Source organism: Miniopterus natalensis, chromosome 2 (genome assembly GCF_054644295.1).
Source record: "Miniopterus natalensis isolate mMinNat1 chromosome 2, mMinNat1.hap1, whole genome shotgun sequence".
NCBI lineage: Eukaryota > Metazoa > Chordata > Mammalia > Chiroptera > Miniopteridae > Miniopterus > Miniopterus natalensis.
This window is the reverse complement of record NC_142082.1, coordinates 173,193,410-173,218,362: the sequence shown is the minus strand read 5'-3', so window position 1 is coordinate 173,218,362 and position 24,953 is coordinate 173,193,410. Positions and strand designations below refer to the sequence as shown.

General features: G+C 42.0%; 1 protein-coding gene across 3 annotated transcripts in view; it reads left to right on the top strand.

Annotated features, from left to right (window-relative positions):
- GNPTAB (N-acetylglucosamine-1-phosphate transferase subunits alpha and beta) overlaps positions 1–17,333 on the top strand; it is a 59,447-nt gene extending 42,114 nt beyond the window's left edge. For all 3 annotated transcript variants that reach the window (XM_087814856.1, XM_087814857.1, XM_016223207.2), the window contains 9 exons: positions 213–1,318; positions 3,257–3,456; positions 4,195–4,414; positions 5,106–5,219; positions 7,012–7,097; positions 7,350–7,448; positions 10,637–10,804; positions 13,640–13,730; positions 15,926–17,333. In XM_087814856.1, coding sequence (XP_087670982.1) covers positions 213–1,318; positions 3,257–3,456; positions 4,195–4,414; positions 5,106–5,219; positions 7,012–7,097; positions 7,350–7,448; positions 10,637–10,804; positions 13,640–13,730; positions 15,926–16,003 — 2,162 coding nt within the window. In that variant the 3' untranslated portion in view covers positions 16,004–17,333. The remainder of the gene's footprint in view (positions 1–212; positions 1,319–3,256; positions 3,457–4,194; positions 4,415–5,105; positions 5,220–7,011; positions 7,098–7,349; positions 7,449–10,636; positions 10,805–13,639; positions 13,731–15,925) is intronic.
- Positions 17,334–24,953: the final 7,620 nt, after the last annotated feature.

Here is a 24,953-nt window from a genome sequence, read left to right as displayed (position 1 = left end):
TCAGACTCAGCGTCACTCCATGTTGATGACTGTGGCGGCTTCACCGAGTAAAACAAGCCCCGTACCAGTAGCTCCTGTGTTAGAATTTCCCATGATTTTGAAGCCCGTTTAGAGTCACTGTCAGAAAGTGAAAGCTCAGCCCCTAAGAATGAAAGGAAAGGTGGGAAAAATGGCTGGTTTTTAAAAAGTCATGTTTGTGTTTTTTCCTCTAGATCATTTTCATGAATTATATAAAGTAACTCTTCTCCCAAACCAGACTCACTATGTTATTCCAAAAGGTGAATGCCTGCCTTATTTCAGCTTTGCAGAAATAGCCAAAAGGGGAGTTGAAGGAGCCTATAGTGACAACCCCATAATTCGACATGCTTCCATAGCCAATAAGTGGAAAACCATCCACCTCATAATGCACAGTGGAATGAATGCAACCACAGTATACTTCAACCTCACACTTCAGAACAGAAATAATGAGGAGTTCAAAATCCAGATAGCTGTCGAGGTTGACACAAGAGAGGAACCGAAACTGAACTCTACCACCCAGAGGTCTTACCAAACTTTGGTTAGCCCCGTAACGCCCCTTCCAGAGGTGGAGATCCCATTTGAGGATATTCCCGAAGAAAAGCGCTTCCCAAAGTTCAAGAGACGTGATGATAACACAACAGGGAGAGCGCAGGAGGAAGTGAGAATTCCCCTGGTGAATATTTCACTCCTTCCCAAAGAGGCCCAGTTGCGTCTCAGTAACTTAGATTTGCAGCTAGAGCGTGGAGACATCACAGTGAAAGGATACAACCTGTCCAAGTCAGCCCTGCTGAAATCGTTTCTGATGAACTCACAGGACGCTGAAGTAAAAATAAACCAGGCTGTCGTAGCAGATGAAAAAAATGAAAGCGTGGAGGCCCCACTGGCAAAACAGGTTCGCAAAAGCGCCTTGACAAACAGCTTAGGAGCGTTGGAGAGATTATATAGGTGGACTTTTCCAGCAGAGACCATACAAGCGAATGGCCTCTACCAGCATCAGACTCCACTTCCCGACTTGGAAACCAAACCAAGCTTTCGATCTGCAACTCAGACCCAAAAAGTAGGAGGAGGAAGTGTGTCCAAAGAAAAGCTCTCATCTCTGCTTGTTCCACCAAAAAACCAGGTGCCAAGAGAAAAGGAAATCATAGGGAAAGAACAAGACCGAAACAAAGTGGAGGACAATGCTGAAAGTCACATAGATGTTAATGAAGTATTACCTGGAAGAAAACTGCAATATCACACAGACGGTTACCTGGGCTTTTTGCCGTGGGAGAAAAAAAAGTATTTCCAAGATCTTCTTGATGTAAGTTACACTCAGCCTTATTCCTTCCCATGCTCAGGAGCAACAGACAGCCTTGCCAGGGGTAATGATTTCATAATAGCTGTCATTTATTCAGCATGTCCCTGTGCCAGCCACTGGATTAAATGCTTTTCTTACGTGGTTTCACTTTAATTATCTCAATAACCCTATCAATAAAAAGAGCTCGTAAGGATTTCTACTATTGTTATCCCCACGTGATAGCTCAGTGTGAATGAGCAAGGGATTCAGCCAGGGGCATATCCCGAGTAAGTGTACAACTAGGATTGTGTCTTCTCTTTATTTGCCGTGTTGTGATTTCAAGAAATGCTTTTGCATACATTGCACGAGTCAGGTCTGCTATTTTCCCAGCTTTACTGATGAACAAAGCCAAGGTGCGGAGAAGTTCATTAGCTTCCCCAGCATCAGTTGCAGCAGCAAGTCAGCGTGAGCCAGGCCTCCGAGCTGGAGTGCTCTCCATCCCATACCACGGCGGCCTCACGAGCTGGGCGGCATTTGCATGTCCCCCAAGCGCCGTTGCTCTGCTGACTGCTAGGGAACGCAACATGATCAGAACACAGGTGCTGCTAGTAGAGACTCAGAGAGCAAGTTGGGAGACAGGTGTGTGGGCAAGTAGTTGCAGTCATATGACAAGTGTCTCTTGAGGTGTGGGTAAGGAGTCCAAAGGGACAGTTCCTTAACTTTGCCTAGCAGTATAGGGAAGGCGTCCTTGAGGAAGTACCTGTGAGCTTACCTGCGAAGGGTGGGTCAGAGTTGATCGAATAAGAAAAATCCTGTGGTCTAGGCTGGGCTGTGAACAGAGCATAGCTGCGAGAGGATGTCAGGCAGGAAGAAAAGAGGAAGAGGGGAACTGTGTCTTACTCCTGTCGTTGTCTCCAGGAGGACTCCTACCTGGCGCAGTAGGCATTGACCGATTGTTGAGTGAGGGACTGCAGAGTTCTTATCGAGGTTTATTTGCTCACTCTCCCCACCCCCACCCCCCTTTTTTTTTAATTGCAAAAGCACTATAGGCTGGTGGTAAAAATTGTAAGCCTTGCAAAAAAATGATAGTAAAAAAGGGAAAGGTCTCCCTCCTTCCTTCCTAATTGCCCTACTTGAGATACTCTTGTAGTTTGGTGAGTGTCCTTCCATTATTTTTCTGTAGGTGATGCAAACATATAAACTGTGTAATTTCTGTTTTGCAACAGTGGAATTACACTGTGTAGTGTTGCAATAAATATTCTTGTACTCTTGAGGAAGTTACTATTTCTCTAGGTAGAACTGCGGTCTTAAAGGGTCTGGTACATACAAATTTCAGTATGTTCCTCTGATGTGTTGTGCCACTTCTTACTTCCACAGACAGAATGCAAGACTGCTTGTTTCTCCACAGGCTAACCAACACCAGTTATCAATCTCTACATTTTTATCTGTTTGAGAAACAAAAATATTTTATCTTCCGTAAAGTGTGTTCATGTTCTTTGCTCATTCAGTGTTGCCTCTCACTGGCTCTGATAGGTTTCTTTACACTTTATAATATCAACACGATTGTGTGGTGAAACCAGCTTTGTATTCTTATCCTTGTGTTCAAAACTCAAGTACTTGCTGCTTTGAAATCACCCATTGAAATAGATATCAAAAGTACTATCAAATTTATATATAAATAAGTTTTCTAAATGTTGCATTGAATTGGCTGTGAAATCTGCTCAATGACCAGTCCTTGACGACTACCCTATAAATAGACCTTCACACAGTGTTGTTCTCAGTGCTGGTGATACTTTCACTGAAATCCAGTTAGTCTTGCTCTTAGGGTCTTCGTTTCGTTGGTCCTCATGAACTGTTAGTGACTAGTTATCACATTCTATAAGATGACACCTTTATCTCCTGTTAACCAAGTAAGCTTGTGCACTAAATATAATGCTCTCTTACTCGGAATCCTCTTTTCAGGAAGAAGAGTCTCTGAAGACGCAATTGGCCTACTTTACTGATAGCAAACACACTGGGAGACAACTAAAAGATACATTCGCAGATTCCCTCCGATACGTAAATAAAATTCTAAACAGCAAGTTTGGATTCACGTCTAGGAAAGTCCCTGCACACATGCCTCACATGATTGACCGAATAGTTATGCAGGAATTGCAAGATATGTAAGTCTGGCTGTGTTTGGGCTGCTTGCATGTGCTCAGAGCCCAGGCTGCTGGAAATTTACATCTTTACCCATTGCAGCAGCATAGATGGACCCCAGAGAGCATTATGCTAAGTGAAATAAGCAGTCAGAGAAAGACAAGTACCATAGGATTTCACTCATATGTGGAATCTAATGAATAAAATAAGCTAATAAACAATAGAAACAGGCTCATAGATACAGAGAACAGATTGACAGCTATCAAAGGGGGGCTGTGTTACTGGGCTGGGTGAAAAAGGTGAAGGGATTAAGCAAAAAAAAAAAAAAACAAAAAAACTTGTAGACAGAGACAATGGTATGGTGATTGCCAGAGGGAAAGGGAGGTGGGGGTACTAGGAGAGGACGGGGGGGGGGGGGGGGGGGGTGAATGGTGATGGAAGGAGACCTGACACGGGATGGGGAGCACACAGTACAGTATACAGGTGGTGGGTCATAGAATTGTGCACCTGAAACCTGTATAATTTTATTAGCCAATATCACCCCCATAAATTCAATAAAAATAAATAATAGCAAAAATGAAAAAAGGGAAAAAAAGAAATTTACATCTTTGCTGTGCTAAATTTATGGCTCTAATATTTGATGACTAATAGGTTGAAGGTATCATCTAAATAAGTGGGAAGGAAAAAGATACTAACTCCAAACGTTAGGGAATGTAGGTATGTTAAATATCCCACGCTTATTACATGTTATATTTGTACAGGTTCCCTGAAGAATTTGACAAGACGTCATTTCACAAAGTGCGCCACTCGGAGGATATGCAGTTTGCCTTTTCTTATTTTTACTATCTCATGAGTGCAGTTCAGCCACTGAATATATCTCAAGTTTTTGATGAAGTTGATACCGACCAATCTGGTGTCTTATCTGACAGAGAAATCCGAACACTGGCTACCAGAATTCATGACCTGCCTCTAAGTTTGCAGGTGTTATATTTTTTTCCTTAAACTTTGTGTCATTTTAAAGCGAAACTTAATTTCGATACTTTCTATACTTTCTCTCCCCCGCCCTACATATTTCAGTGTAATGCAAGTAAAAGTAATTTTTAATAGTTTACAAGGGTGTTCACAAGTAGTCCATGTTTAGTGCCAGAATTAAAACCAAGCTTGAAGTTCATATTTTCTGAGATTCCTTTTTAAGGCTTGCAGTGGGGATTGCTATTGTTTTGTGTGGAAAAGAGCCAGACCATATCTGCACATAAGATTCTTGTGACAGGTTCATTCAGGGCCTTCCAGTGTGACTGACTAATATCTCAGCTAGTCCCCTCTGCCATGGCCTCTTCTAGTCCCAGGAGTATAAACTCTAATAGAGTGCCAGGAGGAGCCTAACTAACTACAGGACAGCCCATCTGTTCATGCCTTGGCCCATTCTATGTAAAATGGTGCCTCACAGTTCAGGATGTTCCCCTTTGAAACAAAGATGAAATATTTGTGTTCATATTGTCTCATTCTGCTCTCTTTATCTTAAGAATCATAGTCAAACTCTCTTTGAAGATAGAATTTTAAAAAATTTTGGAGACTTTTATGTAGTATTTATTTATTTATTTATAGTTTTTATTTTTAAACTACAATAATTACTTGTGCATAGAAGGTTTATCCTTTTATTTTGTTTTGTTAGGATTTAACAGGTCTGGAGCACATGTTAATAAATTGCTCAAAAATGCTGCCTGCTAATATCACTCGGCTGAGCAACATTCCAACAACCCAGGAAGCATACTATGACCCCAATCTGGTAAGTGACATGGGTTCTTTGATGTAAAACAGAAAGTATATCTTTGTTGGGTGTTATTTACATCATTTCTGTATGGCATTTCAAAAACTATAAGCAGGTTCTATATGACTTTGTTGGGAAGTAGTAGCACAGGTTATCCAGAATGTTTTATACCTTGCTTTGGAATATCTTTTCTCCTCCCTAATGGATTTTAAGCTAGTATTGGAATTAGTTGTTTATATTCTATAAGCAGACTCCTTTTCACAAGGATGGCAGAAGATAGCTCCAAAGTATTGGCGTGGGAGACAGTCCGGAAGTTAAACATTAACCACGGAAGTATTCATCAAGTAGAATACTGCCTTTCATCAAAGCGAAGTTCCTTCCATGCTGGCACTTTCTTGAGCTTACTAGTAGGGCTGTGGATGATTTGCACACAATGATATCAGAGTGCCACTTGGTTGAAATGATTAGAAAAATGTTGATTATAAGATGCATCTTTGTTTCAGAGAAGTGGGGGAAAATGTGCATTTAGAATTGATGGAACAAGGTATAATATAGCCATTAATGTGATGGGTACAGTAATATTTACTGCTCTATGGAAAAATATTTACAAAATAAAATTAGGTGGGGAAATAGTACCATATATACAGTATGATTTAAAGTGTGGAAAACTCCCAAATACCTTCACACACACTTTATAAAACACACTACAAAAAGTAGTGGAAATGACAGTGGGTTAAATCATAGGTGGTTTTAAATTTCTTTTTTCATACTGATATTTTCCATATTTTGTATAATGAGCAGCTTTCAGTTTCATAATTAGAATAAAATGTTATTTAAAAATTTACCATCTTGCAGATGTTCAAGCCATATATAAATAATTAAAAAGAATTTTTTAATGTTTTTATTGATTTTTAAGAGAGAGAGGAAAGGAGAGGGAAAGAGAGATGGAAACATTGATAACAAAAACATCAATTGGCTGCCTCCTACATGCCCCCTACCAGGGATTGAGCTTGCAACCCAGGCACATGCCCTGACCGGGAATCGAACCCATGACCTCTAGGTGCGTGGGACAACACTCAGTGAACCGAGCCACACCTGCCGGGCATAAATAATTTATACTTAACAGCAGGTAAGACATTCATAAATGAATATAGAGAAGAGTAATAAATTAGTTAAAAATCTGGTTCCTGACAGAAGGAAATCATTCATTTAGCAATCATTGTGCACGCCAGACACTGTGTCCCTCACTCCAGCTCTCAGAGATCCCCATTAAGGCCTGCTCATGAGTGTGACAAGCAGCAGCTGTCAGACAGGTCAGCACAGGAGCTAACAGAATACATAGACAAACTATAGGTATTGCCAATCATGTGCTGGTTAGTTTAGCGTAATACGTGCCACTTAAAACTTTATTTACAAAATGGGCAGTTAGCCAGCAGGCCATAGTGTGCCAATTTGACTTTAGCCCTAGCCAGTTTAGCTCAGTGGCTAGAGTGTCGGCCTGTGGACTGAAGGCTCCTAGGTTCAGTTCCGGCCAAGGGCACATATCTTGGTTGTAGGCTCGATCCCCGGCCCCGGGTTGGGTCGCCTGCAGGAGGCAACCAATCGATGCGTCTTTCCACATCGATGTTTCTCTCCCCCCCCCCCCCCCACTCTCTCTGAAAAGCAATGGAAAAGTCCTCAGATGAGAATTTTAAAATATCCTGATTACTTAGTCTTTGAGTGCCCTCTTAAATTTTGCACCCGAGCTGAACGCTTCCCTTGCTTCACTCTAAGTCTTGTCCCCTGTTGTAATGTCTGTCTTTTCTCACAGCCACCCGTCACTAAAAGTCTAGTAACCAACTGTAAACCAGTAACTGATAAAATTCACAAAGCGTATAAGGACAAAAACAAATATAGGTAAGTAGACGTACAATTTTCTCTTTGTTTAGTTTAAGAATAATTGTAAGAGTCTGGTATTTTCATAGTTTTACAGTAGTTTATTAAGCATCTTTTTAAAATTTATGTGAGATTGGTTTTTTTAGTAATAATCAAAGATGAACTCATTCTGAGGATGCTGAGTCTGTTAAAGCTTTATAAAATGTTTTTCTTATTGAAGATCTGTCCTATCTGTATAAATATTTACACTCTTTAAATATATTTGGTAATTAGGTTTGAAATCATGGGAGAAGAAGAAATTGCTTTTAAAATGATTCGTACCAATGTTTCTCATGTGGTTGGCCAATTGGATGATATAAGAAAAAACCCCAGGTACCACTTTTTTTTTAAATTAATAAACTTTTTTTTCTATTTTATTTATTTTAAAATATATTTTATTGAATTTATTGGCATTACATTGATTAATAAAATTACATAGGTTTCAAGTGTACAGTTTTATAACACTTCACCTGCAGAGTGTATTGTGTGTTCACCACCCCACGTCTGGTCTCCTTCTGTCACCACGTACCCTCCTTTTGCCCTCTCCTACCTGCTCCTACCTCCTTTCCCTCTGGTCATCACCATACTGTTGTCTGTGTCTATGAGGTGTTTTTTCTTAATCCCTTCACCTCTTTTACCCAGCCCCCCAATCCCCCTCCCCACACACACCTGTTCTTGCCTCATGAGCGAGCAATTTCACTTCTGAGAATATATCTGAAGACACCCAAAACACTGATTCGAAAGAATATATGCAGCCGTATGTTCATTGCAGCACTACTTACAATAGCTAAGATCTGGAATCAGCCCTAGTGTCCATCAGTAGGTGAGTGGATAAAAAAGCTGTGAGCCCTGCCGGGCGTGGCTCAGCAGTTAAGCATCAGCCTAGGATCCAGAAGGTCACGGTTTGATTCCTGGTTAGGGCACATGCCTGGGTTTCGGGCTCCATCCCCAACAGGGGGCGTGCGGGAGGCAGCTGTCAATGACTCATCGTTGATGTTTCTCTCTCTCTCTTACTCTCTCTGAAATCAATAAAGATATATATATATAAAAAAGCTGTGATACATTTACACAATGGAATACTACTCGGCCATAAAAAAGAAGGAAATCTTACCTTTTGCCATAGCATGGATGGACCTAAAGGGTATTATGCTAAGTGGAATAAGCCAGTCAGAGAAAGAAACTTTATTTTATTTATTTATTTATTTATTTATTTATTTATTTATTTATTTATTTATTTATTTATAAATGTCTTTATTGATTTCAGAGAGAGGAAGGGGGAGAGAGAGAAGCATCAATGATGAGAGAGTCATTGATCGGCTGCCTCCTGCATGCCCCCTACTGGGGGTCAAGTCCACAACCCAGGCATGTGACCTGACCAGGAATCAAACCATGATCTCCTGGATCATAGGTCAGTGCTCAACCACTGAGCCACACTGGCTGGGCAATAAACTTTATTTTTTAGAGCACTTTTAGTTCAGCAAAATTGAGAAAGTACAGAGAATTTCCATAACTTTAAAAATTATCTTTAGTCATACAAATAAACATGAAAAAAAAGGCAGTAGGACTAGAGAGAAGGGAGTGACTTACTTCTTTTGGGAGTAGATGGAAATACCTGATGGGGAGGTAGCTTTTGAACTAAGAGGAGTTGCGAGTTGAGACAGGGTTCCCCCATTCAGTGGGACTGGCACGAACTTTTAAAAGCCCAGTGACATGAACTGTTCAGTGAGGCTAAGGGGTGGACGGTATCGTGGGGGCGGTAAGACCAGACAGCTGGGACTCATAGCATTTCTAAAAATGTGCTTCCAGAGAAGTTGTTTTGGTGGTTAGATGTATCTTTGCAATTCAAATTAAAGTTCATATTAGTTTCTGTGGAAAAATAAATGTGTTGCCATAAATGTGAAAATTTATCCAGTAAACTGCAGCCATTCTTTGGGGATGAACAGATGTTCAGGTTTACATAGCCTTGAAATTCTAGCCTGGCCCCCTAACAGTTGCCTTAAATAGTTTGATAAAATGGGTTAAAATCTGCATTTTCGAGTTTTGAACTTCAGTGGGAAATAGGTATTTCATCAGTTTTCTGCAAAAAAAGGACCCTGTCATATAAAATTAAATATTTTTTTTATCTGAGTCTTTTAAATGCTTTTGAAAGTCTTCAGTTTTATACCTCATTTAAATTATGATTTTAATGGTAACTGATTAGAGATATAAAAATTCTAGACATTTTAAAGCCATGGTAGTTTTTCCAAAAATCTCATTCTTGTTTGGGGGAGCAGAAATTAGAATTTTGAGAAAAATGAAAATATCTGTAGTGCTTATTTAGTGTATTTAGTAATTGAGAAAAATACCTTATTTTCTACATATAACAAATATTTCCCATTGGCCAAGTAAACAATAAGCCATAATAATCACAAAGCCTGTAGCTCCCTTTGCACATGCTGTTCCCTCTGTCTTGAATGTCTTGCTCTAATTTTTAAAAATAATTTTAACTCTGAAAATCAATTTCAGTGTGTTTTTGCCTTCCTCATTCTGTTGATGTCCCCTCTCAGTCATTAGTGATCTGTACACCATGTGAGAATTCACAGGTTTTAGTTGTATCCCATATTTTTATGTCTTTGTTCCAGTTTGAAAGTTGTTGGGTGAGAGAATTCATAGACCTCCGTGGTACATAAAGGACAGGGTTTTACTAAACAGACACATGGCAAGCTGGATCTTCCGGCAGTGTCTGCCAGGCCCAGGTAGCTCCTGTGACCCTGAACAGATTTTATTGTTTTTAACTCTTACATGTTTTGTTTTACTTTTATGGGGGCTCATGTCAGGAGTGGAAAATCAGTCTTTTGACTTAAATGGGAAGTTGGATTTGAGGTCTTTATTAGATTTAAGTTTGGTGGGGGTTTTTGGTTTGGTTTTGTGGGGTTTTTTGTTTTTTTTAGCAAGTGTACTCCAAAAATGGTGTTATCCTTACCTACTGTTTTAATGGACCCTTGGTTTAGTGACTCACTTTGAAGGCAAAACAGTAGGGGAGCACACTGTAATCTGCCTTTTGCCAGACCTCTAGCATTTTACAGCTTGGTTGGGGAAATACTAAGAAATCATCGAACTCATAGAATCTATAACTATAAGGCTATCTGAATTTTGTACTTAAGTATACTTAGTAATATAACTATCAATTCAGAGAACTTGGTTTTAGGTACTGTAATTTTTCCCTGGCTGCTAACATAATGACCTGGTCAGTAAACTACATTTATTGAACAGTTAATTGGGGACATGCTAAGTGGAAATCATTCACTTATTCCATAGTTAGAAGGCACTCTTAAGATTATCTTTCCTAGCTCTTTTACAGGTGAGGACTATCCAAAGAAAAATTTTACAGAATATCACTGCCTCAGAGAATCACATCAGTAAATGTAACATCTTGGGACATAAATCCATTTAAAATATTTTTGGAATCCCCATTTTCTTGTTTTGTGAGGTCAGGATCATCCTTATGATACCCAGTAACCTTGGGTCTCTGTTATTCTCAGGAAGTTTGTTTGCCTGAATGACAACATTGATCATAATCATAAAGATGCCCAGACAGTGAAAGCTGTCCTCAGGGACTTCTATGAATCCATGTTCCCTGTCCCATCCCAGTTTGAGTTGCCAAGAGAGTATCGGAACCGTTTTCTTCATATGCATGAGCTGCAGGAGTGGTAAGTGCTCATGGTTCGTATATGTGTGTGTGTATTTTGTTTCAGAGTGATGACATTTCTTTAATGTGTTGTTTGCTCTGTAAAATACACTTATAGTTTTTATTGAGCTTAATTGTTGAAATACACCTTTTACTAAGCTCTCACTGGCTGAGCTTATCTGCTGAGCCTTGGTCATTGTCATCACGGCCATCAGAGTAGCTACCTTGCTTCTTGAGCACCTGCTACATGGCAGACACTGTGCTGGCAATATATTTACTTTAGTCTTTACAACTAAAGGTACCACTATAGCCACATCACAGATGAGAATGTCGTAGTAGAAGCTGAGTGACTTGCTCAGGGTGAAGTAGCTGATGAGTGGCAAGTCCAGCCTGATTCCCCTCCTGTTTCCCATCTCACCCGCCGCTCCCCCACCCCCACACAGTCCACTCCGTTTCAAAGTTGCTTCATAATGTTTCCTTCATCTTTTATTTTCAGTTTCTAGCACTTAAAGATAATCTTATCCTTCAGTGTAGGGAGATGTTGAACCCCGTCCCTGGCCGCCCGCCCCACGCTGGGTACTAGGGATGGAGGCACAGAGCTGAGCAAGAGGGCTCTTGAGCCGCCAGGGGAGGTTGTGAAGGGCTGTGTCTGAGTTAGACTTCTTTCTTTAGAGAATGGCGCTCCCCAGGAGAGGTTTTTTTAGGTGTTTGTCTTGATCAGACTTCATGATTTGGAAAGATAACTCACGGTAGTGTGGGGGTGGGACTGGTGAGGAAGTTGTTTGGAGTGACTAGTGTTGTCTGGGAGCTGGAGGCAGGGAGACAAGTAGTAAGCACTTCAGTTGTCCTGAAACACAGTCAAGGTGTGAACCGAGGACATAGTCCAGGGAGTAAAGAGAAAGCAGTGGGCAGAATTAGGGGAGATTTGAGAGAAGAAGTTAGAATTCTTTAGTGTCTTGGAGTTTGGTGAGACAATTAGCACGTGTATTGATAATATCTATATATTTTTCTTTTGATAAGGAGAAGCTATTACTAAATAATGGCTCTTGTCTTCCAGAAATGACTGGAATGGCTTCTCCCCATTTTCTCTTTTCTTTAGTTCAGAGGAGAAAGAACTTGGATGGTTTCAAGTGTTCAACACTCCCCAGGTGCAGTCTGTGACTGAAGTCACCTTCAGGAGCTCAATCACATAAGAAAGGAGTGGGCTGAGAGCAGCTTGAGAGAGCTTGGGCTTCTGAGCTGTACAGATGGAAGAATCAGGCAGAGGGTGCTCTTTGCGGCTCCCTGGTCTGGGCTCCCTCCTCCTCCCGCTTCTGCACCACCTCTTACTGCTGACCCACCGACACTGCCCTGCTTGCTAGAAACTTCCCTTCTCCTCTTTCCTTTCGGGACACAGTGCTCTTGAGTCCCCTGTCATCTTCCCCTGGTTTCCGGATTGGCTTTCTTCTTGTTCCCCTTTGTTGAGGGTAGCAGTGTCTGGTGTTTTTCTCTCTGCTGGTAGTCTTTGAGCCCTCTTCAGGGGCAGAGGTGGTGTCTTGTGTCTGAGTCCATGGTGCCTTCTTAGCACATAGTAGGTGCTTAGTGGATGGGTGGCTGAGGGAAGCTTGGTTTACCTCCAGCTATTATAGGACTCTCTAGTTCCTGGGCAATTCATCAGCTGTGTTACAGTCTATGGCTTCTTCGCTCTTTAAATTACACAGATTCTGAATGACGCTGTAGACATTAGAACTGACTGAAGCTTGTTATGATCAACAGACGTAGGACATACAGCAGGAACAAGTGAGTGGGAGAGAGCACCACTATGAATATGTGACGTGAGGTAGAGTCATCTACTGCCAGACAGCTGTGACTGAGAATCAGCACAGAGACCTGAATTTGGTAGTTATTAGCATATCTTCCAAGCCTTATTTATTTAAACTTCATAATAAATTATTTATTTTCAACTTACAGATAAGGAAACTGCTATATTGCCTCTCTTTATATACCCCAGGATTCTGTCTCCAAGTCCAGTTGATTGTACTCTCAGAATATTTCTTCTGTGGCTTGTTTCTTTCCACTCTCACTGCCCCTCGCTCCTTTCTCATGCCTGGACTAAGGTGACTGCCTGTGTTTGGTCATCTGCTGGTGACATCATCCTTCAAATGGTCACAGTTTTCACACACCCCCTGTTTCATCCACTTTTCCACTGGAGTAATGTTCAAACCCCATTACATGATTTTCCAGACAAACCGAAGTTCGTGCCCACCTGCTGTCGGGCCCCTGGCGTAGCTCTCCCTGATTCCACGGTGCCTGGCTGCATTCAGTTCTATGGGACTCGGCTTTCCCTCCCCGCCTTCAAGGCTTAAATGAAATGTCCCTACCTCTGAGATGCTTTCTTCATTTCTCTAAGTTTTCCCACAAGACTTTGCTTTGGATAATACATATTTCTCTCCATCTTGTGTGATGGTTAGTTGTCTGCATGTCAATGACTTCCCAGGCTTATAAACACTTGAGAGTAGGAAATTCATCTTGTCCATCTCTCTGTAGCCACAGGAAGTATTTATTGAGTGACTGAGTGAAAAAGTGAATATGAATGAATAATTAAAAATGAATGAAAGTATGCTTTTGTTTAAATGCCAGAAGTAATTTTCTTTAGAAGTTTCTTCTCTGCCTGAATAACTTTTACTAATTCAAATATAATGAAAAATTGGAACTCAGGTTGGAAATGAGTATTGTGGTAACATTTTAGAATTGCCTCCAAACAATGTTTTTCAGTGTCACATGGTTGTCTTTGCTAAACTGGTATATAAATAACTCTAAGTAATATTGTGAAACCATGCACAGAGCTACACAATTGCTTTCTTCTCTCTCTGAACAGGAGAGCATATCGAGATAAATTGAAGTTTTGGACTCATTGCGTACTAGCAACATTGATCATGTTTACTGTATTCTCTTTTTTTGCTGAACAGGTAAGTTTTACATATTTTATGTAGGGATCAAACAGTATTTTCTGATATATCAGTATCTGATTCTTTTAGAAAATTATGTAAAGTCACAAGAAAATTTGAATTTCTTCTGTTGGTTTATAGCTTATGTGTCACTATGTCAAATACATTTCATAATATTCAGGCGTCACACATAATAGCCTTCATCTGTCTTCTAGATCCATTACCTGGGCCTCAATAGATTAACTTGCAGACTTCAAGCTAAAGCTGAAAAGCTCTCAGTACTTTTAACCAAAAACCACCTAGAATCCTCATCTGATACTGTTTTTGAAAATGGGTCTTCAAGTTTTCTTTCTTTCTTATAATCTTACTAAAAGTGACTGAAGTATCTTATCTTTATTTTTCCCACTTAAATTTTTTTTGAGTTGCTGAGACTTTTCCACATAGGCACAACTTCCTTCAGGTGAGGTTCCAGGAGTAGGGGGCAAATTTCTGATGTAAAGAGAAAGGGGCAAGAGAATCCTTATTAGGCCCAGGTGTGAAATGCTCTGAAGAGAAAGGATTGAAGAGGGAAGGGAGCGGTGTCTGGACGACCTGACTTGTGCAGGGCAAGTGAGCCTAGTCTCAGCCTCCTTTCCAGGTGACTTAGTGGAGCTTTTTTCAGCTGTGACTTATGGGAAACTTACGCTGAAAATATTTTCTTACCTTGAGAAGGAGGAGATGAAGTACTGAGCTTTAGGATAAACAGTGCCTGGGCTTCCTGCCGCAGAGGGGGACATTGAGGAAGCGGAGAATTGGGCAGGCGAGCAGGACTGCTCCCCAGGGAATATAAATCTTGTTTTTGATATTTGTTGCCATTGTTCCTGGCAGGTAAAAATCTTAAAGAAAAAAAATCTCAAAAAGACTGCACCTGCTTTTAGAACAGGAGTCCAGTGAGGAACTTGTGAGCCTGCTGTGCTCGCCTGCGGTGGGGTAGGAGTGACCGTGGGTGAAAGGAGCAGCTGGTGGCAGTGAAAAGGAACAGGGGGCCACCTTTCATCTGTGTCGTTTATACCAGCCGAGAACGGAACCAGAGGGGCAGGAGGAGGGGGAAGGGAAGAAAAGAATGAATCTCCTCTCCTCTTTATCCCCTTGAACCAAATTCCTTGACCTCTGCCATGCCCGCAGACAGACCACCCAGTGCTGCCTCTTCCTCTGCCCCAGAATCCCAGCTCATCATTCAGACCCTGGGGCTTTGCTCTTGGGCACAGCCCTGCCTTCTCCTTGAGATGAGGGGTAGACAGTAGAATCCCAAATTGAAACCATAAAAACACATTTCTTTTTTTCACCAGAACTTTATTTTAATGGTGGTCAAGTTTCTATTTTAGATATATCATGAATAAACTGTTTCGGTGAGAAAGAAATATTTATCCAAATTCTTTTTTAAATTATTTATTTATTTTTAAAAAATATTTAATTGATTTTTAGAGGGAGAGGAAGGGAGAGGGGAGAGAAAGAGAAACATTGATGTGAGAGTAGAACATCGATCGGCTGCCTCCTGCACACCCCCTACAGGGGATCGAGCCCACAACCCAGGCATGTGCCCTGACCGGGAATTGAACCAGCAATTTTTTGGTGCACTGGATGACGCTTACCCAACTGAGCCACATGGACCAGGGCCCAGATTCTTAGCTAGTAAATTACAAATGAACTTCTTGCCTTGCAACCCGTTCATAAATTGGGTATTGCCTGTATTTTCAAATGACTGTTGCTCTGTTTATAGGGAGAAATGGTGACAGGATTTTAATGTAGGTTTTTAATTTTTTTTTAAAGAATTCTATCTTGCATCTCATCATTTTTAAGCCTAGAGACAGAGTCTTAATGGCTAAGCAGAGCCAGTTTCCTTCAATAGAAAGACTTGACAGGCATCTTGAAAATGACTGCTTGGTAATCACTGTAAAAATCTGTCGCTGTTGGTCTTTAAAAAGTGAAGCTTGGACCAAAATAATTTTAATCCTTATGGGTTAAGTATCTTGTAGGCACATATCCAGGTATATTAACTGTCCAAAGCCAAACAAAAGCAGCGATTGATTTTGTTTTGGGGGAAGAATACCGAGACTTGTTTGCTGTCTGTTTTTATGTGTAAGACTGTGGACATGGTTAAGGTCATATGACTCTCAGAAACTTCAAAGTTTGTCAGAATGGAAATTAAAATTTAGCTTCTGTCTTTCATCATTTAGTTAATTGCCCTTAAGAGGAAGATATTTCCCAGAAGGAGGATACAGAAAGAAGCGAGTCCTGATCGAATCCGGGTGTAGAAGACCTTCCTTGGAAAGTCACCTACCTCAGCACTCACTGAGCGTTTGGAAGCTTCAGTCGCAGGACGCCTTCAGGAGGCGATGCTTAGCCGCTGGGCCCGGAGGGGGAGGCAGCCAGCGCAGTGCTTGTTTCGTGGCAGAGTGGAGCCTGTTGACCGGGAATTGTGAAAATGCGTGTTGAGCAAGTTCTGAACTGGTTTTACTCTGAAAGCATTTGCTCACAGACCTGGCGTTCTTTAACGAAGAGGCCCGCTGACTGGAAGGAGACAGCTCCAAGTTCCCACGCGACCATGGCCATCTCGCTCCAACAGAAGCCCAGGCCGCTTGCGGTGGCCGAGGGACCTGTCTTTGCATTCCAAAGCCTTTTGCTGTGGTTTTACATTTGTGGTCTTTTGTTCTCCTTTTTTCCATTTCTCGTTTTTAAAATAAGTAGCTACTAAGTTAACTAGTTGTTATTGCTTCTGAAGAATTGGGATGTCTAAACATGTTTTTATAGATGTTATTTAAATAATGCAGCAATACCACCTATTGGCAATATCTAAATTATGAATTTTATTAATGTTTTAAGACTGTTAAGTGGTCTTCGCTGACTGATAATTACTGACAAGTTCAAAGACTGACATCTGGAATACTTTGTCCTTGTTATTTTAGCCCCTAAGAATACTGTGATTTCATGTGGAATTATAAAGGGCTAGAGTTAAAGTAGCAGAGCTACTTTTCAGATGTAATTATGTTTTGGAAGTGTACATATTCAAACAGAAGTGCCTCATTTTAGAAATGAGTCCTGCTGATGGTACTGGCACCTTACAGTGTTGTCTTTTATTACGCCCATCAGTATATTCCAATTGGTTTCATATAATGCAGGGATCAGCAAACTTTTTCTGTAAAAAGCCACATAGTAAATACTTGCAGGTCATATCTGTGTCTCTTACATTTTCTTCTTTGCTGTTTAGTTTAGTTAGTTTAAAATATTTTTTTAAACTTTAAAAATGTCAATACCATGTTTAGCTTACAGCTGTACAAAAACAGGCCCCCAGCTGGATTTGGCCCACAGGCCATTGTTTGCTGACCATTGGGATAGAGAATTAGTATTTTTATGTATGGGTAAGCCCTGACATTCAGCCATATTTTATTTATGTCATTATGCATTAGATTTCTGGAGACCAGATTCCATGAGTCCTTTTCGAACTCTGACAGGTATTTTAGATCAGGATCTCAACAGTATTCTTTCAAAATGGCACACATATTTTGTAAAAAGAACTTGTGATGTAAATATTGTGTTAGTGCTGTAAGAGTTATGTATTTCAAAAACTAGTCTCATAACAACTTACATTTTGTCTGATGCTTTGATTTTTAAATCTTTGAGGAGTGAGTTTATTGTAATCCAGATTCAAGAGTCACTTGAATGCTTATACAGTGTGTGAGAGTCTGCTCTGAACACTACTGAAAATAAGTGAAAAGTAGTGTAAGGCCATGGATGTATTATAACATACTGGAGAATGTCATTTTGTAGGGGGGAAATAAATTCTAAATGGGATTTATCATATGGTAAAAAATTTAGTGAGTATCTGGAGATCATTTCAAAAGTAAAGAATTTATTCTAGAAAGGTAAAGAAATGACTGGGTGGGAAGGAGACGTCTGTGGTTTTGTGAATATAGTTCACATTTAATTAGGAGTTTAATAGATAATGGGATCGGTCACAGAATCATAGAATATTCATAGACTCATTCATAGAATATTGATAGACTCATTCATCTAATGATTCTATAGAATCATTAAGGACAGAGAAACCTCAGAAGTTGATGAGTAGACAAGTGGTTTCAAAATCGTTAAAGCCTCAGAATCATTTTAGTGCAAATGAAATTCTATTGAAGGCCAGTACGTCATACAGAAGAAGGAAAGCTGCTCATCTTGCTTGACCCCACGGTGGTGTCTCCAAACTCGCAGGCCCCACAGGTAGAGTTTCAAAACTGCCTGGACCATACCCTGCATTTTATCATCGAGGGCACCAGGGTCATGAAGATTATGTGACTTGCCCAAGGTCTGACAGCCAGTTATAGGCAAGGGTGGATTGGAGCCCAGGTTGTCTATCGCTTTTCTCCCATCCCCTCCAGGCCATGTTGACTCCCCATGACAATGTCACAAGCAGGTGAAGCATCCACTCTCTGCAGTCAGAATTCTGGGGTTTGAGTCCTGAATCCTGGACATTGTTTGCTATGATTCAGTTTTCTAAAATGTGGGAGGCAATGCTGGTGTCTAAAGGAAATGGCATATGTAATACACCTGGTTAATGGCAGTGGTGATGATGGCAGTGTTGAAAATTTTTGTAAAGGATCATTAATTATCCAGCCAGGGGTGAAGTTTTCAGTGTAGTCAGGATAAAATGATTACACTGCATTTAGCTAAGTGACACATTTTTTAATTAAAAAAAAATTTTTTCGCCTACTTTTTTTCAAAAGCTTTTTTTTTTTTTTTTTAAGATTATTTCTACACATTCCACAAAGTATACACCTAATGACTGACAGATCAAGGATCTAAAAGGAAAGAGTAATCACAATTCGGGTCAAAACACTTAAGAGAGAAACAGCACCAACTCCATAAAAATTCCTCCAGATTGTAGAAAAGAGAATGAAAACACTGACTCATTCCTTGAGGTCAAGGCAACCCCACACCAAAGCCTGGTTCAGTTACCACAAGAAAGGAAAACCACAGGCCATCGCCCTCATGAATCCCAAACAAAGCACTAGCAAGCCCAATTCTTTTATTTCCCAAAGGAGCGATGCTTTACGGTCAAGGTGAGTCCACCCCAGGAACGCAAGGTTGGCCCAACGCTTGAAAGTCAGTGCAATTCCCATGACCAGGACCTAAAAGAGAAATTGCATGATAATCTCAATGGTCCTTTCTTTAAAAAAAAAAAAAAAAGTATACAACTTTAAAAAGTAATCTAGCACAATGACTTCCCATCTTTTCAACAGTTACCAAGATTTTGCCACATTTGTTTGCTCTATCCTTTTATTTGTTGATATATTTTAAAGCAAACCTGAGACTTCATGGAGACAGGAATACAGGCCTCAGTTGTTGGGAGATGAAGGGGCGTCTTGTCAGACTAATTTCTCCTTCCCGTTGCCTTAATAATAGGTACGTCTTAGCGCGTTCTGTGTGCTAAATGCTTTATATTAATGATCTCATTTCCTCATCACATCTCCCTTTTTCCATTGGGGCCTAACTAGTTTAAGGGCCTTGCCCGAGATCTCACTATTAAGTGGCAGCACCAGCTTGACAAAATAAAGACTGGGGGCATGTGGAAGACCAAACTTGTGGATTAATTACTCGAGTTGAAGGGAAGCTGCTGTGCTTGAAAGCAATTGGAAAATTCAAATCTGGTGATTAGAATACAGTGAACCTTATAAAATTTCATTACTGAAAGGATTCAAAGAAATGTTTGTAAAGCATCAGTGCAGTACCTGCCACATAATCAATATTCTATAATTGGTTCACAGCTATGGTTATTATGGTCCACTATTGGTCCCAAGTTATCTTTCTGGTTTTCCTTCTGCTTTTCCTCCCCCGCCAATCTCGCCCACGGCCACACACTGTGCCAGCCACGTTGCATTTTCCCAAACACCATACTTTTATGCCTCTATATCCTTTCAGGTGCTGTTATTATTGTTTGCCCTGTCTTTTCCTTCCTGACTGTCTCTTAAACTCATACCTCAAGGTCCATCACCAAAAGCTCATCTACTGAGAAGTTTTCTATAGCATCTTGAGTCCTTTAGGAAATAAATAAGGGATGGAATGTTCAGGCTTTCAAACAACCTTAACAAGATTCTGCACCACTGGTTACTACAGAATATGAGAAAACATTTTGTCAGGAATCCACGTAATTCGAGTAAACGGGTTTTGATATATATGGAGGAGAGGTAACAATGTGGTCTTCTAAGAATTGGCACTGAGAAAAGCTAGGCAGTCTGAGAGTGTGGTCAGTCAACGAAACCCAGAAGCTTTTGTTGAGTATCTTAGGTAAAAGAAGTGTAATACACAATTAAAAGCCGAGGAAATTGCAGAGCTGGTAGCAAACTAAGGAACAAAAGTCAAAATATATATTTTAATTATTTGGGGGAAAATATGCACAGAAAAAAACAATGAAAGGTAATACTGCACATTTAAAATTGTATAAAATATCTTGGCAATGAAATTATGAGAGAATTCATTTTCTTCATAAAATTTTTATCTTCTAAAAATTGATTTACACTGAATACTACTTTTATAACTAGAATAACAAAATTGTAGTGGAAAGTAGAGTGCTTTTTATTAGCCAACCTCAAAAAAGCTAAACTTGTTCCATTTTAAGAGACTTTGTGTGATGAAATAGTCATTCTAATTCTTGTGTTAGCATTTTTTTTTTTTAATCTTTACCAGAGGATATTTTTTCCGTTACTTTTCAGAGAGAGTGGAAGGGGGAGAGACAGAGAGGGAGAGACACATGGATTGGTGGCCTCCAGCACTCGTCCCAACCAGGGCTGGGGATCCAGCCTGCAACCAAGGTATGTGCCCTTGGCCAGAATTGAACCCAGGATCCTTCAGTCCGCGGGCCAACGCTCTAACCACTGAGCCAAACCAACTAGGGCTAATTCTTGTGTTTTTATTTAGTTGAAGATTCAAATTTGAAACTTGAACCTAGCTGAGTTCTCTGTTGGAACTAGAAAAGTAAAAGAGATGACATAACCCAACCTTGAGAACTCACGGGGCAGATAATTCACTCCTGTCATTTGTTCGTAGTTCCTTCCTGTTGTTCACATTTTTAAGTTTCCTAACGTGTGAGAAGAAAATAAGGCAATGCTGTTAGGAAGTCAGCAGATGGAGATGTTGAGCTGTCCTTGTTGGTGTCACAGCAAGTTAGTGGTTCCAAACTTTAGGTGGTATGAGAATAACCTGGAGAATTTATTTAAAATGCAGGTTCCCAGTCCCCACTTACAGAGTTAATTTGGTAGCCTTTGAGCTGGGCCTGAGAACCTGCATTTTAACTGGTAGCACTCCCCTACTTCATCTTCTGCAAGTGATCTTGATACAAGATCCACACTTTTAGAAACTCTGATATTTGAAGCTGTGTGTTTATATGAAAACATTTAGAGAAAGGATACAAAATGAGGGAAACGAAGTAAAACCAAAGTCTGGGGAACTCCAGCACCTGAGTCCATTGGTGGGAGGAAGAGCTAGCAAAGATTCTGAGAAGTTGCCAGAACATTAAGAGAATCAATGAGACCATGTAGCTATAGAAGCCGAAGGAACAGAGGGAGGGAAGAAAAATGAGGGGTCAACAGTTGTGACTCTTGCTGAGAATCACATGAGGTGAGGACCGGAGAATGTCCACTTGATTTAGCAGCAGGGAGGCCGCCGGTCACTTTAGAGTGAGCACCGTTTTGAAAAGGCGGGAGGGGCCGAAGTTGGTTTAGAGTAGTTGGAAGAGTACATGGGAGAAGAGGAAACTGAGGCGACAAGCTTAGATAATTCCTTCTAGAAACGTTGACTGCTAAGAGGAAGGCATAGGGGAATGGTAGCTTTTGGAATTAAGACTCAGGAATTTTTTAAGTTGTAAGAGATCTGAGCATCTGTAAGTGTCAATGGGAGGGACGGAGCAGAAAAATAGAGAGAAATCTTGGATCATGCAAGATTCTCGGAAGACAAGAAGCCATGGGACATCTCTCCTAGTCTAAGAGGAGGAAAGAATGGACTCAGACGTGGGCAGGTAGGCTGTAGGTTTGATGGCGGAAGATGTGGCAGTTTTGGCCTGAACTACATCCTCAGAAAAAGTAGGAAGAGGGTCTAATATTAAGCATAAAGGGAGATGGCAGGGTTGAAACTTGAGAAGAGTAAAAAAAGCTTAACATGGTAACTTGGGAGAATGAGTTGGATAGGAGATGGGAGAACCTGGGGCAGCATTGAGGGCCCAATTGAGGCTGGAATTCAAAAATTTAAAGTGCTATAAGTTTGCTCCATTTGGGTCATTTCCTCCAGAGACACCAGAGCAGCGGTGGGCACAGAGAAAGATCGTTGGATGTTTGCAGAAATAACATTCTGCCAAATGCAATGAAAGCACAGGCTGTTATTTACAAGAAACTGCCTGAAATGATGGAATTTGAATCTAAGACAAGGTATGGAGGGGCCTCATGGAGAAAGGAAAAGTAAAAAAGGTAATGGGTTGGCAGTCTTGAGACTGGCAAACGGTTATAGTGGGAGCAGATGAGACTAAGGAGCTGGAAAGGTAGGAGGTACTGGTTTGAGGATAGGATGTCTGAAAGTGGACCAGCTTTCCCTGTGGCCGTGGAAGTGGGGGGGCTTTGAATGGCGTGCAGAGGCGGGTCATTTTAGACGACATTAAGGAACCGAGGGCAGGAGTCCAGCTGAGAAGACTCTGCCAGGTGCCATAGTGTCCAGTGAATGGACAGGGGAGGCCGAGAGGTCGGTAACAGGACTGCTTGGGACACCTGCCTAGAAGATTAATTTTCCAAATTATGAGTCGATCCTTTCTAACTGTGATTGCAAAAGTATCAACTAGGTCCGTATCATCTTGTGCCTTTCAGCCTTTCGAAGGAGGCTCCTTTGTGTCCGTGAGCGGAATTACAGGGGGGATGCAACAGAAGCGTGAAAACGTCATGTTGGTTACAGAGAAAAGTGAGAGAGTGACCCCAGAGGGAGGGCCCAGGGCACTGGGAAGAAGGAAGAAACCGACGGGGTGCAGTGGGGAGGCCAGCAGGTAAGAGGGGCCGTGTGGGAGAACTGGCAGCTGCTATTAGGCTCCCCCGTGGGGACTTGGAGGGAAAGAGCCCCCCCACCCCATTTAAAGGCCTGTTTGGAAGTTGAGAACAAACAAACGTTTGATGTGCAAAGTCGTCACCTCACTATATTTTTAATAAAATCAACGTCATTTGCCGGTTACGGGCAAACTTAGACGGGACAACACGCGAGAGACTGGCCTGGAGACCGAGAGCAGCGGCGTCCACAGGGCCCTGAACCGGTCTGCGCGAGCAGTTTTCCTTCTCACTGCATAGCTGCTGATCTCTTACGTCTTTTTTGACGCTTCCTTAACGACTCAGGATGCCTGTAATATTTTATATATATTTGGTGTAACTCTCACATACGGAAGAATTGTTATATTTTCCATTCAAAAATCCACCTTTGTTCTCTCCGAACTGAGTTATCGATTCAAGGCAATTCCAATAAAAAAATGCAGCAGAGTTTCGTTCGTGGAACGCGGACGACGGATTCTAAAGTTCACTGGATGCCTTGAGCGGTGTGGCTCCGTGCTGGGCGTCATCGTGTGCACTGGGCGGTGGTGGGTTCCATCCCCAGTCGGGGCACATGCCCGGGTTGGGGGTTCAATCCCCGGTGGGGGGTGCCGGGGGCAGCCAACCGATGCTTCACGCTGGCATCCACGTCTCTCTCTCCTTCCTCTCTCTCTGAAAATCAATTTAAAATCTTAAATAAATACAATTTACTTGAAAAGCAAAAGTTCAAGAATGCACAGGATACTCCTGGGGGGGGGGGAGTGTGAGACTTTCCCTATTAGTTACCGAAGATCAGAGACTGACCGTGAGAAACAAAACCTCAAGGCCTTTGCCTGTGACGGCCCCGGGGTAAAGCTGCCTGTCTGTGGGCGGGTTCGGGGCGGGGGGTTAACAGCCAGCACCTGCAAAGGCCTGCACATCACTGGGACCCAGCCGCCCCATCGAAAAAATCAGCAGACGCCAAGCTAGCTGTTTCAGTGAACGGGAAATGCAGGTGCCTGAGGAGCACAGCAAGGTCTTAAGCTTACCAGCGCCCGGAGAAATAGAAAAGAAGGCCCACGATGTCTTGTTCCTGCTAGAATGGCAAAATGAAGAGATCTGACCGCACCAGAGGGCGAGTATGTTGAACCAGGGGACCCCCGGCTGGGGGGGGGGGGTGTGTTAGAAATTGGAAACCTGGGCCCCGGCGGCCCCCCGGGACTGTAACGCGTTAGGGCTCCGACCCGCCGGGCACGGCCCGCGGCGGCGGCAGCCCCGGAACCGCCGCCCGCCCGCCCGCCCGCCCGCGCACAGGCGCGGCGACGAGAAGAGGGCCGCAGCGGAGTATTATGCAGCAGGGAAAAGGAAAAGCCATAGCTACACGTAATAATACAGGTTTTCTGTGACACAATTTTAAGCACAAAAGTGAGTGGCAGGATACTACAGAGACTATGGTACAATTTTCGGTACCTCCCCAAAATAAAGCCAACTGAGCAGGATCGGTGAAGGACACGTGTGGCAACAAAACTTACAAAACGGGAGAGGCGAATGTTTACACAAAACCCAGGGTAATTTAAAACTGTCTCTGGACGGAAAAGCGGGGGATGTGAGGGAAAGGGCTTCCTGAGGAGATTCCTTGGGTTCTGGTAAAATTTTACTTCACAAATCAGGTTTTGGGTTCATTACGTTTTATAACTTTCATATGCTTTTGCATATTTCAAATGTTATAACATTTTAACATCTACATTTTTTTTAAGAAGAAAGAACCTGGACGGCAGCAGGCCTCGGGCACGGCAGCCACAGGCCGCGCCCGCAAGGTGCTCTGGGTCGGCAGAGGGTGTTGGATCCGCCACACCTGGCTGCGGAGCCCGTGGCCCCCTACGCATGCGCGCGCGGCCGGCCAATCAGCGACGCTGCTTGGCGGGCAAGGGGAGGCCGGCTTTTCTCCCGCGCGAATTCTGAGTTGCCTCAGAGGAGCGTCGGGGTATCGAAGCGGGCGCCTCAGGTGAGGAGCTGGGGGTGGGGAGGCTGGAGTGCGGGGGACACCTGTCAGAAACCTGCAGTTGTGGCCCTGAGCCAGTGGGGGTGTTGTTTTTCAGGCGTGAGGAGGGTAGGAGTTTGTCCTGGGCCGTAGTTGAGTCAGAGGTTACTCTTGATCTGAGGTAAATCATTCTCAGTGGGACCA